Source organism: Thamnophis sirtalis, unplaced genomic scaffold (genome assembly GCF_051295495.1).
Source record: "Thamnophis sirtalis isolate CommonGarterSnake01/CBP01778 unplaced genomic scaffold, rThaSir2_p1.2 scaffold_10, whole genome shotgun sequence".
Classification (NCBI taxonomy): domain Eukaryota; kingdom Metazoa; phylum Chordata; class Lepidosauria; order Squamata; family Natricidae; genus Thamnophis; species Thamnophis sirtalis.
Window position 1 is genome coordinate 12,673,578 of NW_028261390.1, and position 14,872 is coordinate 12,688,449.

At 43.4% G+C, this 14,872-nt stretch overlaps 1 protein-coding gene across 1 annotated transcript in view; it reads left to right on the forward strand.

Moving 5' to 3' along the window:
* The window catches only part of LOC106544239 (E3 ISG15--protein ligase HERC5), a 42,880-nt gene that overhangs the window by 3,196 nt on the left and 24,812 nt on the right, over positions 1-14,872 (forward strand). Inside the window, exons 2-9 of the mRNA XM_087724098.1 lie at positions 262-382; positions 4,485-4,561; positions 5,350-5,571; positions 7,859-7,950; positions 9,135-9,265; positions 12,407-12,555; positions 13,323-13,396; positions 13,724-13,824. Coding sequence (XP_087580224.1) covers positions 262-382; positions 4,485-4,561; positions 5,350-5,571; positions 7,859-7,950; positions 9,135-9,265; positions 12,407-12,555; positions 13,323-13,396; positions 13,724-13,824 — 967 coding nt within the window. The remainder of the gene's footprint in view (positions 1-261; positions 383-4,484; positions 4,562-5,349; positions 5,572-7,858; positions 7,951-9,134; positions 9,266-12,406; positions 12,556-13,322; positions 13,397-13,723; positions 13,825-14,872) is intronic.

The following is a 14,872-nucleotide window of genomic DNA, read 5'->3' on the forward strand; positions in this document are numbered from 1 at the left end:
CCCTTCTGACAAGCAAAGTCAATGGGGAAGCCAGATTCACTTGGCCATATTACTAACTTAACAGTTGCAGTGATTCATTTAATAGTTGTGGAAAGAAAACGGGGCATAAAAATATGATTGCCTCTGCTCCTCTCTAACTCCCACTTCACAATGACTCCAGCCTTTCAGTCCAGCAGAATACCTGGTGTGGCATAGTACCAATTAAGTTACGGTAATCACTGGTGAAAATCATGGTGGACATTCTCTTGCTATGTCTTGCAGGGAGCATCCAGTTAAAAGAGAAGATACACTCACTGGATTGTGAAGCATCTCACCTGCTTATTCTCTCATCAAATGGAAAACTTTCAGAGCATGATATTACAACCAAAACCACACAAATAAGGTAGGAGGGATAAGGATAACACCGTATATATAGATATGGGTATAACATAAGGAAACTGGATGTAAATTGTAAACAGTGATTTGGAAAGGAGGATTAGAAAAATTTGTTATTAAATATTATGGAAGTTTAGCTAGAATAGGATATAAGGATTCAGTGCAGGGGTGGGTTCCTGCCAGTTCTAACCTCTTCTATAGAAAAGGTTCCACAAATCTATCGTGCCGTTTAGAACCTGTTCCAGCTCCCTCCCCCCGCCCGTCTGCACATCATCAAGATGAAGAGCGAAAGGAGGAATTCTGGGAGTTGAAGTCCACAAGTCTTAAAGCTGTCAAGTTTGAACACCCCTGGTTTTTTTTTTCTAAAGGGTTAGGAGTGCAAGGGTCTTGTAACTTAACAGCTTTAAGACTTGTGTGCTTCAATGCCAGAGTTTCTGAGCCAACATTTTGGTTGCTAAGCAAGAACGTTGTTAAGTGAGTTTCACTACATTTTACAAGTTGGCCACCCCCACCCAGTCACATGACTGCCAAGCCACTCCCACCTGGTCACATGGCCAGCAAGCCACTCCCACAAAGCAGGCCACACCTACAGAAGAGGTTCTAAAAAAATTTGAAACCCACCACTGATTCCGTGTTAATGGAGGATTTTAGAAATAGTAAATGAAAGGCCAGTATGTGGTTATGTATTAAATCTTGGTATATTTTATGATAAAGGACGTTTAAATAATTATAGTAAAATGAAAATGGAGATATGATGATAGTAATATGTATAAATATCTGAGTTAAAATACTTGGGTTAATATGAATTATGTTTGTTGATTATGGAAGAGATGCACGAGTCTTTTTGTAACGAACTGATACACTTTCTACAGTATGTAAGAAAGGATGTTTGTTTTGAAAATTAAAAATAATTTTTTTTATTAAAAAAAGGAAATTACTTATTATATATTAATGGTAAGGGAGTTGGATTTTTTAAAAAAAAACTTGAATGAACAAGGCTCATCAGTGGGAGAATAATCATCATTCAATTTGCTGATTCCATGACTTGTATACAAAGAAACAGATGCTTTTGAAAATAAACTTGATAGAAGAATATCTATGGAGATTCTCAGTCATCCGGGGCATGGCTGTCCGAAAGGTATTTTTCAAAAGGCAGCTCGACTTTTTTGGGTTTCTTTTTCCTTGAAAACATTTCATTTCTCATCCCTGAAGTGTCTTTAGTTCTGATAGAAGAATGCAAGATTAAAACAACAGGGTTATTTTTGTTCCACAAATTTCTGCTTTCCTTTTTGCTGTGCTTTTTATAACATTGTTATAATGAAAATAAACATGAATGCAATTAGCCACCTGAAAGTTTTCTTCCAAAAGAAAAAGAGTTGTATTCTCACTATTTTAGGTCACATTTTAAAAAAGAAGACTATCACATACCTAGAGGTGCCACAACATGTATTGCCTTCCCTTCCTCATTCAGATTCTTTTTTTTTTAATATATTTTTTCCCCAAAACAAATACAACACATAAAATCTTCCTTCTTTACATACTGTAGAAAGTGTATCAGTTGGTTACAAAAGGCTTTCATTCAGATTCTTAATATAAACATTCAAGAGACCTTGGCCTAGGACTGAACATTGTAGCAGCCCAATATCTCTTTCCAATTGTTTATTTGTTTATTTGTTTATTTATTTATTTATTCCTTCATTCAAATTCTATAACCGGCCATCTGATTACCATATTTTTTGGACTATAAGATGCTCTGGACTATAAGATGCACCTACCTTTTGGGGAGGAAAACAAGGGGGGGGGAACCTGCCTTTGTCTCCAAGCATCCCTCCGGTATTCATCTGGCTTATTTGTCACGGCCCATTCGCCACTGCTGCGGCCCATTCGCCGCGCCCTGTTCGCCGCCATTCATTTGCCACTGCCACCGTCCGTTCACTGTGGCCTGTTAGGCATGGCCCATTCACCGGCATCTGTTCGCCACAGCCCATTCTCCACAGCCACCTGTTCACCTGCCTGTTCACCGCTGCAGCCCATTCTAGAACAGCTGATTGGCACCATACCACCCCCCTCCCCCACCACTATATTTTGAGTATAAGATGCACAGATATTTCCACTGACTTTTTTTGGGAGGAAAAGTGTGCCTTATGTTCTGAAAAATACGGTAATTGAAAATGCCAGCATGTTTACTACCCGTGGATTGATCTTAATATTTGATTAGTGCCATGAAGTCAATCATGGACTCCTATTGGCTCCATAGATAGCTTTTCTCTCTGATAATCCTTTTCTTGGTGCATTCAAAACAACTGAATAAAAGAGTTGGAAGGGTCTTTGAAGATCTTCTAGTCCAATCCCCTGCTCTAGCAGGAAACCCTGTACCATTTCAGACAATTACTTGCCCAATCTCTTCTTAAAAACCTCAAGTGTTGGCGCACCCACAACTTCTGGAGGCAAGTCTTTCCACTGATTAATTGTTCTGTCAGGAAATTTCGCCTTAGTTCTAGGAGCCGAGGTGGCGCAGTGGTTAGGGTGCAGTACTGCAAGCCACTTTAGCTGACTGTGATCTGCAGTTCAGCGGTTCAAATCTCACCGGCTCAAGGTCGGCTTAGCCTTCCATCCTTCCGAGGTGGGTGAAATGAGGACCCGGACTGTGGGGGCAAGTTGCTGACTCAATTTGCTAAAAAAAAATTGTAAACCGCTTAGAGAGGGTTGAAAGCCCTATGAAGCAGTATATAAGTCAAATAAATAAGTCAAATAAATAAATAAATAAATAAATAAATAAATAAATAAATAAATAAATAAATAAATAAATAAATAAATAAATAAATAAATTGTTTCTTTCCTAGATTAGTTTTCATCTGTTTCTTCTTGTCCTGCTTTCAGGTGCTTTGGAGAATAGTTTAACACACACACATACACACACACACACACACACACACACACACACACACACACAAACACACACACTTCCTTTGTGGCGATCCCTTAGATACAGGTAGTCCTCGACTCACAACCACAATATAACCCAACATTTCTGTTGTTAAGTAAGACATTTGTTAATTGAATTTCGTCCCATTTTACAACCTCTCTTGCCACAGCTGTTAAGTGAATCACTGCCGTACTTAAGTTGGGAACACAGTTGTTAGGTGAATCTGATTTTCCCATTGACTTTGCTTGTCAGAAAGTCGCAAAAGGTGATCGCATGACCCCAGGATGCTACAACCGCCATAAATATGAGTCAATTGCCAAGCATCTGGATTTTGACCACATGACCCTGGGGATGCTGGAACAGTCTTAAGTGCGAAAAACAGTCACAAGTCACTTTTTTCAGCGCCGTTGTAACTTTGAAACCTCAGTAAATTAACTGCTGTAAGTCGAGGATAAGTTCCAATACCTGTATTGGAACAATGCTATCATGTAGGTCATGGCTACCGTAACCAAATCCCTTTGCCTTGCTGCTGGTCATCTTCTTCTTCTCTTTTCTTCCATCTTCCCCAGCATTAGGACCTTCTCCAGAGAACTGGACCTTCCCATAATGTGTCTGAAATAAGACAGTTTGAATCTGGTCATGTATGCCTCAAGTGAGAACGATTGGTAGAGTAATATCACACAGGGTGGGCCTCCTCCAGGTGCCGTTGACCAGACAATGTCGTCTGGTGGCTCCTCGGGGGAGGGCCTTCTCTGTAGCTGCTCCGACCCTATGGAATGATGTACCCCCAGAGATCCGGACCCTTCCCACTCTCTCGGCCTTCCGAAAGGCTACTAAAACCTGGCTGTTCCGGCAGGCCTAGGGCTGTTGACCTCATGAATGAGGTCCAGCCCCGCCTAGATTGAGTGCATGAAGTGATCTTTTAATCTGTTTTTCTTCTCTCTATTTTTTAATTTTTTATTCTTTTAGAGATGTATTTCTGTAAGCCGCCTGGAGTCCTTCGGGATTGGGCGGCATATAAGTTTATTAAATACTTAAATACTTAAATATGAAAATACAGAGCTATTTGTGAAGCACGCCTCTCAATGACCGGTGTTTTTAATCCTTGACTTCCTTGTCTACTTCTTATAGAAGAGGTATTGGTAACTGAACAGCATGTATTCCTTTTTTTCTTTTTTTTCAGGCTACTGAAAGAATTAGGAAACAAACAAATTGTTCAGATTGCATGTGGTGACCGTCATTCCATGGCTCTTTCAAAAGGTATTGGCTGTTTGTGCACTTCTTTTAACAACTCTCTTACTTGTCTTCTACTTCAGTTGGGATGTCAACAACAAGCAATTGTTGTAGAGATAAAATCAAGGAGTAGAGATAAAATCAAGGAGAAAGATTCCACATGTACCATTTTGAACTCTCAAAGCAAAATGGGATAGAAATCTTTCTTTCTTTCTTTCTTTCTTTCTTTCTTTCTTTCATCTTTCATCTATCATCCATCCATCCATCCATCCATCCATCCATCCATCCATCCATCCATCCATCCATCCATCCATCCATCCATCCATCCATCTATCTATCTATCTATCTATCTATCTATCTATCTATCTATCTATCTATCTATCTATCTATAAATGGCTCTGTGTATGTATATGTTCCAGCATAAATCTGGAACGCCTCAAGCAATTTCAACCAAACTTGATACACAGATGACGTACTCTCTGGAATCAAATACTGTGGGGGAAAGATACCCCTAACACCCCTTGGGGTGTGTGTTCTTTTAAGATACAGCCTGTTGTGCCTTAAAATGGCTTCTACTGTACTGCCATGAAATGGCTTCTACTGTACAGCACAGTGGAGTTGCCATGGTTAACGGCTTCACAGTACTCCACAATGTGGCTCCCTCTGGTTAAGGGGGAAAATCCAACATTAGAAATTATGTTTGGTCATTTGGACATTTTCCCCCTATAAATAAATACCCAAGCAACGCCGGGTTATCTACTAGCATATAGATAAATATAAAAGGTTAACGGCTTCCTTTTATGTGTTGTACTCAGGAGGAGAACTCTTTGCCTGGGGTGAGAATGAACATGGCCAGCTTGGAATGGGAAAGGAGATGGGTCACATTAAGGAACCGCAGCTGGTACAAGCATTGGAAGGCATTCCTTTGATTAACATTGCAGCTGGATCTACTCACAGCATGGTTGTCTCTCTGTTTGGGGCTGTTTACTCTTGGGGAAAGAATCTGTATGGACAACTTGGCCTTGGAGACACAGAAGGTGAGGAGAAATTCTGGAAATGGAGTGGAGGAGAATGTCAGGGTTCCAAAGAGCATCCAAAATTAAATCAGAGTCCAAGGCAAAGTATTGCTCAAAGTTCCAATTTATTAAGAGAGCCATGTTGGCACATCTGGGAAAACCCGAATCTGAAAGCTTCCCGGTTTTCCCCACCCAGTTGAAAGTTCATGATCTTGCCTTCACACCCACCAGTCCATCCCATGGTCCAATCTTCCACTGCCATGCTGGCAGTTCCTCCCATCCAGTTCCGGTCAGTTGCAGAGGTGTAGAGACAAAGAGGTGTAGAGACAAAGGATGACCTTGGCTTACTAGAAAAGAGCCAAGGTGGCGCAGTGGTTAAATGCAGCACTGCAGGCTACTGCTAGATCAGCAGGTCAGCGGTTCAAATCTCACTGGCTCAGGGTTGACTCAGCCTTCCATCCTTCCGAGGTGGGTAAAATGAGGACCCAGATTGTTGGGGGCAATATGCTGACTCTCTGTAAACCGCTTAGAGAGGCCTGAAAGGCCTATGAAGCGGTATATAAGTCTACTGCTATTAAATTATTTTGGCTACATAGCATCTAACTCCGTACAATCCCCCCTCCCATTTTTCCACAATTGAAAAGGCATAGTAGAATAATAGAAAGTGTGGCAGGCCAAAGATCCAAAAGGAATATGGCTGCAGACAGGGCCTGATTTAGATGAAAAGAGGCCCTATGCTATTCCACTTATGAGGCCCTTTCACCTCCCATTTTTAAGTTTGTAAATTACATGAGAGACAATAAAATACATCATTACTGTGATATATATCAATATATATCAATATATATAGCTGGCCTCCCGACGGAGGGCGGCTCTGCTCTGCGGCCAAAGCAGCGAGGCCAGCCGCCTCCCCTGCTGCGCTCAGCTGCCCGGCTTGGCCCCCTCACCCTCACCTGCCTGGCCGCTGGTGGGCCTCCATGTCGACGGGGCGGCTACTGGGAGCGGCCACGCCTCTCGCCCGACCGCCGGTGCCGGGAACGTGGGCGGGCTCCCCAACTGCCGCGGCGCTGGAACGATCTTAACCAATACATTTTTATGTTTGTTTATTAGCCATATGCATAGAATTTCTCCTTATTTTCGGTTCAGTGTTTTAGTGTTCACTGTTTTTAGAATAGTGTAATTTTAATTTTGCTAACAATTTGAATGTAGGCCCCTCTTGATCTTGAGGCCCTAGTCTGAAGCCTAGTTAGCCTATAGGAAAATCCGGCCCTGGCTGCAGACCTGACAGAGATGTTTGAGATATGCTCATTTATAATAATAGGAAATGGGTCACCTAAACTCATTGGTCTCTGAGCTGTCACGTGATGTATCACTACGTTTTCCCCTTCGCGGAGCTGGGATGGGTGGGGCCTGCATGTGATGCATCAGTTTGACACCCCTGTTCTAGGAGAAGATGGTCCTGAGGGTAATTGAGATCAACACATCTGGAAAGCTCATCCAATAAGCAAATTCAATGGTGAAGCCAGCAAGGAAGGTTGCAAATTACACTTATGTGATGTTCCAGTTAATAACCATGGTAATTTGCTTAATGACCATGGGGAAAAATTATAAAATCAGATGCAGTCTCATGATGTCCCACTTAATGTCCATACTGCTTAACAAGGCGTTTTGGGGTCTCTATTGTAGTTGTAAGTTGAGGACTATCTATATGTTCCTAAATAGAGAAAGGAAGACAGAGAGACAAAGATAGATAGATAGACAAAGATAGATAGATAGACAGACAGAGATAGATAGATAAATAGATAGACAGACACAGATCGATAGATAGACAGACAGACAGAGACAGACAGACAGACAGACAGATAGATAGATAGAGATAGACAGAGATAGATAGATACATAAATAGACAGACAGACAGACAGACAGAGATCGATAGATAGACAGACAGAGACAGATAGATAGATAGATAGATAGATAGATAGATAGATAGACAGAGAGATTGATAGATAGACAGAGATAGATAGATAGATAGATAGACAGACAGACAGACATACAGACAGAGATAGACAGATAGATAGATAGACAGACAGACAGAGACAGACAGACAGAAACAGATAGATAGACAGACAGAAACAGACAGACAGACAGACAGACAGACAGACAGACAGACAGATAGATAGATAGATAGATAGATATAGATATATAGTCAACAGGTTAGCCCAAACATAACACTAATCTTCACGTTTTTTTTTTAAACGTTGCCAATGTCTGGAAGTGGTTATGTTTAATTTTCCTTTTTACCTTTCAGATAGATACATTCCTGAATATGTGAAGGCGTTGGAGCATAAGAAGACGGTTTTTATTTCATGTGGTGGCGAGCATACTGCAGTTCTGTCAAAGGTTTATATTGACTAATTTTAAAAACTTTTCATCTGATCTGTATAATACCTTGTACGCTATCTTCCTCTCAGATTCACTTTCTAGGAGTTTGTCTCAGAACTAGTGAGAGAGGTGCCAGTCCTCATGGTGTTCCTGAAGGTTAGAAAGAGTCTTGGAGACCTCTTGAGATGAACATTGCCCAACCCAATGTTCTGAGGCTCTTTCTATAAACAGAGGGATAGAATCAAGATCAAGTGAAGTGTTAATACCACTTTATAATGCCTTGGTAAGGCCACACTTGGAATACTGCATTCAGTTTTGGTCGCCACGATGTGAAAAAGATGTTGAGACTCTAGAAAGAGTGCAGAGAAGAGCAACAAAGCGGATTAGGGGACTGGAGGCTAAAACATATAAAGAATGGTTGCTGGAACTGGGTATCTCTAGTCTTATGAAAAGAAGGACTAGGGGTGACATGATAGCAGTGCTCCAGTATCTCAGGGGCTGCCACAAAGAAGATGGAGTCAAGCTGTTCTCCAAAGACTGAGTGTAGAACAAGAAGCAATGGGTGGAAACTAATCAAGGAGAGAAGCAACCTAGAACTAAGGAGAAATTTCCTGACAGAATCATTAATCAGTGGAACACGTTGCCTCCAGAAGTTGTGAATGCCCCAACACTGGAAGTTTTTTAGAAGAGATTGGATAACCACTTGTCTAAAATTGTGTAGGGTTTCCTGCCTAAGTAGAGGTTTGAACTACAAGACCTCCAAGGTCCCTTCCAGCTCTGTTATTCTATTCTATTCTACCTTGCGTTGACTGGGTTTGCTTGTCAGCAACTGTACAGAAAGGGAAGGTGAATGGACATGCATAGTGGACCTGCACGGGTGGGGAGGAAGCCGAAGGCTTCTAGGAGTAGTGGGACAGGAAGATGCTTTTCAGGAAGCTGGGACAGGTAACAGGAGCTCACTCCATTACGTGGTGCTAGGGATTCAAACCGCTGAACTGCTGACCTTCTGATCAACAAGCTCAGCGTCTTAGACACTGAGCCACCGCATCCTGTGTGTTGCAGAATATCGACTATATATTTTCTACTATGTACTGGCGTTCCTCCTTCCCTTCACAATGTGTGCAGTTTTTTTAATATTCCCAGCTGAGTGACAAAGGCTTTGCGTTGAACTATGCCATGTTGTTTTCTTCTTTCCCATTAAGGACGGATTAGTCTGCACCTTTGGATCTGGCTGCTTTGGACAGCTTGGCCACAATTCCACCCGCAACGAGCTGTTTCCACGTCTTGTGGCAGAGCTGTTTGGTGCACGAGTGACCCAGGTGGCCTGCGGAAGGTAAGAAAACCCTTTTTGGGAAGAAGAGCAGAGGAGAGGAAGGGGAAGGAGAGAAGGGAAAGGAGAGGAGGAAGGAAGGAAGGAGAGAAGAAAGGAGGGAAGGAAGGAGGGAAGGAAGGAGATAAGGAGAGAAGAAAGGAGGGAAAGGAAGGAGGAAAGGAGGGAGGGAAGGAAGGAGGGAAGGAAGGAGAGAAGAAAGGAGGGAAGGAAGGAGGGAATGAAGGAGAGAAGAAAGGAGGGAAGGAAGGAGGAAAGGAAGGAAAGGAGAGAAGAAAGGAGGGAAGGAAGGAGGGAAGGAAGGAGAGAAGGAGAGAAGAAAGGAGGGAAGGAAGGGGGAAGGAAGGAGGGAAGGAAGGAGAGAAGAAAGGAAGGAAGGAAGAAGAAGTAGATTGTTGTAAAATAAGATGGGTGTATGGGATGGTAAGAAAGCAATCTCAATTATATTGTCAATTGTAGGGGAGAAAAATTGTTATAAATACATATTATTAACAACAGTTATGAGATTATATAATTGTGAATGTATATATGAGAAATAAAATTTATTTTTAAAAAAATTCATTAAATTTACAATTTACAATTTAAAAAAAAGAAAAAAAACCCTTTTTCTTCCAAATATTTGATGGTGTCCAGAGGATAACTAATATCAAATGAAATCAGGAAAGGGCTCCTGCCCTCCAAAGTTGTACCTCAGTGGAACAGAAGCCAGAGAAACACATACCGTATTTTTCAGACTATAAGACGCATCAAGATTTTGAAGGGGTAAATTTAAAAAAAAAAGTTTTTGCACTCTGACGGCCTTCTGAACCCTCTGCACGCCTCTTTTTTGCAAAAAAAAAAAAAAGCATGCAGAGGCTTTGGGAGTTTGTAGAGTGCTCCTGGGGACTGGGGTGGGGGGCAAAAACGGTCAGAAAACAGCCCATTGTTTGCTTGTTTTTGCCCTCCCCAGCCCTCAGGAGCACTTTGCAAGCCTCCCAAACCCTCTGCACGTCCATTTTTGCAAAGGGGCGGGGTTTCGGTAGGCCAAAAATGCTGTATTAAGTATATAAGAGGCACACAGGTTTTCACCTTCTTTTTTGGGGGGGGGGAAAGGGTGCGTCTTATACTCCGAAAAATACGGTACATCAATATGTGCTGTTCAACTGCCCTTGAAGACCAACTAGAAGCTTCAACTGGTCCAGATTACAGAAGCAAAAATGATGCTTCAGCATGTCTGTTGGATGCCTGTGCTTCAGGAACTGTACTGGTGCCCATTATTGTTCTAGGTTCGATTCAAGGTGCTGCTGATTGCCTATAAAACCTACATAGCAGGCCCCCTAGGTTATTTGAGGGCCCACCTATCTTCCACGCTTTCTCCCCACCCAGCATGAGCCAACAGAGTCAGTGTGCTCCAGGTCCTTCCAGTGAAACAATGCCATGTATGACGATCAGAGAGATTTCTCTGGAATGAGATTCCTTCTGAAATCCATAGGGCTCCCATCTTGAAGAAGGCATCTCAGGCCTTGGGGTAGGGTAGATGAAACTCTCCGTAGGATGGAGTTGTTTTTTTTTTAAAGAAATGAACTGTATTGAGTGGTTCGGTATTATATTATCTATATATTTTGAATATTGTTTTTATTTTGCTTGTTAGATTATGAACGGACTGAAATCCAACGAGTAAAGCAGCTGCAAATAAAGCTGGTTTAAAACAATTTTTTTTGCAGATTTAGACCACTTCCTCCATTTGGCCAGGATGATGGTCAATGGCCTGTCCTGACATTACTTAGATGTCATAAAATATATCAGAGATGAAGGCTTAGGGCGGTGGTGTTTAACCTTTCTGGCACCAAGTGCCGAAACTGGAGTTCATGTGTCATAACCTAGAAGAGAGCAGCTGGCCGGTACGTGTACACCTGGCAGTCAGAAGCACCTCTGGATTCTATCGTGTACATGTGCACTGGACAGCTGTTTAAATGTGCATGTGCCCAGGATCAGCTGCTCTCTTTCAGGTTCTGGCATGCGCATGCGTGCCGGCGAGCTGGTCTTCATGGAAAGAGCAGCTGGCGACAGTGCATGTGCCCACAGAGAGGGCTCTGCATGCCACCTCTGGCACACCTGCCATAGGGGGTCTTCTAATCCAGCACTCCTGCTCAAGCAGGGGACCATAGACAAACATTTCAGATAGGTGGCTGTGATCAAAATTTGGATACTTGGCAGCTGGCTCATGTTTATGGTGGTTGCAATGTTGTAGGGCCATGATGGCGAACCTATGGCACGCCTGCCACACGTGGCACATGGAGCCATTTCTGAGGGCACATGAGGCGTTGCCCTGTCAGCTCCAGCGCGCATGCACATGCTGAGAAGGTGATTTTCGGCCTTGATTTTCAGCTGTTTTTGTCCCTCCGGAGGCTTCCTGAAGCCTCCGGAGGGAGAAAAGCGGCCCACCAGGCAACACGGAAATCTGTTCCCGAACTTCCGGTTTGTGTGTTGGGCTGTTTTTTCCCCTCCAGAGGCTTCAGGAGGCTTCCCTGAAGCCTGGGTAGGGCAAAAAATGACCCAAAGGGACCCATCGGGAACGAACTTCTGGATTGGCCATTGGGCTGTTTTTCCCCCTCCAGAGACTTCAGGAGGCTTTCCTAAATTTTGCGGAGGGCAAAAACACCACAGCCTAACACGCCTTCTGGAAGTCCGGAGGCTTCAGTGAGGCCTGCGCGCATGCGGGTAGTGGTGGTGTTGTGCGCGCATGCACCGGGGGAGCGCATTGCATTATGGGTGTGGGTGGGTGTGACCCCCCCACGTTCCCCACGCTTTTGGCACCCCTTGACAAAAAGGTTAACCATCACTGTTCCAGGGACCTTCTGACAAGCAAAATCAATGGGGAAGCCAGATTCACTCAATAACCAGGTTACTAACTTATCAACTGCAGTGATTCACTTAACAAGTGAGGCCAGAAATCCTGTAAAAAGGGGCAAAGGTCACTGAACAGAAATGTTGGGATCAATTGTGGTCATAAGTCAAGGACTACCCGTACTGCTTCAGAGTCTTAAAGAAACAACAGAACAGGAACATGTTCTGGTCAACAGCTGTAATATCTTCTCAGTTTATAAGGGCCTGATGCGATCAATAAAACTTCTACCTGTGAATTATCTATGATTCTCCAAACAGATGGCACACTTTGGTTTATGTCCCGGCACTTGGGGAAATATATTCATTTGGCTATGGAGCAGAAGGGCAACATGGAGAAGGAAGAACAAGTGACCAGCTGGTTCCTCTTCCTCTCAGTCTGGCTATTCATGATAAACACATGAAGAACAGTAAGTCACACCATTTTTCAAGCTGAACGTTATACGCAAAGGACGAGCTAAATCCCAAAGCCTAAAATAAAGTTTCAGATTAGAATCAACAACGGATGCATATGGAGAGATGTGAGTCGTAGGGCAAAATGTGACGCAGACACACACAATAAGGCCACGTCAAAGAAAAAAAGTTTGAGATGGGATCTTGGCTTGTGATTATAATTATGTTGCCTTACTAGACAATCCAGCTTTGGCAGTATAGGTGTTCTGAAATAGGTCTCAGATTCTAATTCCGTGTGCCGAGATGGTTCTTGACATGCAGTGATTGATCCTGATGAGATAGTGAGAAGTTTCTTTTTGTGAAGTAGCTTGCACTCTAAGTAGCATTAGCCAAAGTTCTACTAATCCAGGGATGTCAAACTTGAAGTGTCATGTGATGTATTGGGACTCCCCCCCTTTCGCTAAACCAGGGTGGGTGTGGCCAGCACGCGACGTATCCGGCCCATGGACCACGAGTTTGACACCCCTGTACCAGTAATGGTATTCTCTTTTCTTCACTACCGGTTCGGTAGTGGGAGTGTGCACGAAGGTTCTGTGCATGTGTAGAAGGTCCGTGATGACCTCTGGGTGAGTGCGCGGAGTCTCACACCGCTGCCACTATCGGTTCGCCCAAACCAGTTCGAACCGGCAGAATACCATCTCTGCCTTGTACTAACCAGATTCTGCATAGAAATCTTTCTTAATCTTAAGGGAAGAGTCACTCTTTTTTCTGTCTCTTACTAAAGGAAGTACCTTGGACAAGGTAGTTAAAATCATTGCCGGAGACAACCAAAGTATTGTGCTTCGCCTGGAGGAAAAGGTAACCAAATGGGGAACTTGCCAAAAAACATGTATAATTTCTAATACAAAATGCCAACATTTACTTGAACCCTGTAGTGGGGAAGGAATGGAGATTTTACAGTATCCTTCCCCTGTCACGCCCACCAAGCCATGCCACGCCCACATAACTGGTAGTAAAAAGTTTTGAATCCCACCACGGCTCTTCATGGATTTTTCATGAAATAATTTCAATATTTTTATAATGCTGTTCGTTGCATTGGAGACCTTTATCTACAGCTTTTTCTGATCTGTGGCTTAAACATTGTACAAGATACGTGAAAATAATTTTTACCTTTTCCCCCCCCAGAATGCATACACTGTAATGCAAACACTGGCCACAGTGGAGGAGGAGAAGGTTGTTAAGTGGTTGTCCAATTCAGATCGCAGCTGCTGGAATAATATCAAATGGTAAATGCCATATGGATAATCTGATTTCTGCAGTTCTTTGTAACAAATAGATCGGTAGTCCTCACTTATCCACAGTAATTGAGATTGGGAACTTCATTGCTACTGCAATGCGCTCTACATGGGGCAGCCCTTGAAGAGTATTGGAAGACTTCAACTCGTCCAGAACACAGCCGCGCGAGCGATTGTGGGTGCACCTCGGTACACCCACGTTACACCTATCCTCCGTGAGCTGCACTGGTTACCGATCAGTCTCCGGATACGCTTCAAGGTGCTAGTCGTCACTTATAAAGCCCTTCATGGTATTGGATCTGGGTACTTGAGAGACCCCCTGCTGCCAATTACCTCCCACAGATCCATTAGATCACACAGGGTTGGCCTCCTCCGGGTTCCATCTACTAGCCAATGCCATCTGGCTACTACCCGGGGGAGGGCCTTCTCTGTGGCAGCTCCGGCCCTCTGGAACGAACTCCCCACAGGGATTCGGACCCTCACCTCTCTCCAGGCCTTCCGAAAAGCCGTCAAAACCTGGCTTTGCCGGCAGGCCTGGGGTTGATGAGTTCCCTCCCCTCTCGACTGGTATGGTTGTGTGACTCTTGCTTATTTTAATTATCTGTATTTTGTTTTATGTTCCCCTTTTCCCCTTTTGAATTGTTCGCTGCCCTGAGTCCTTCCCGGAGAAGGGCGGCATACAAATAATAAAATTCAATTCAATTCAATTCAATTGCTAAGTGATGTGGTCATAAAGTGTGAGATCATTGTGGGCTCATTGGCTTATGACAGCAATTCCAGCAAATCCCAATTGCCATTGTTGGTTAAATCCCATGTGGATGCAGCTTCCTGCAGTCATGTTTTCATCACTTGTGGCCTCCTGCTGGCTTCCCCATAGACTTGCTTGTCCAAAGTCAGCAATGTTGGCCACAAATGGACACTGCATAGCCATAGCTATGCGCACTGACTGTAAGTCCCCCTTGTTTGGTGCCATCGTATCTTCAAACTGTTGCTGAATAAGTGGTCATTAAATGAGGATTACCTCTCTCTGTTGTAAGTT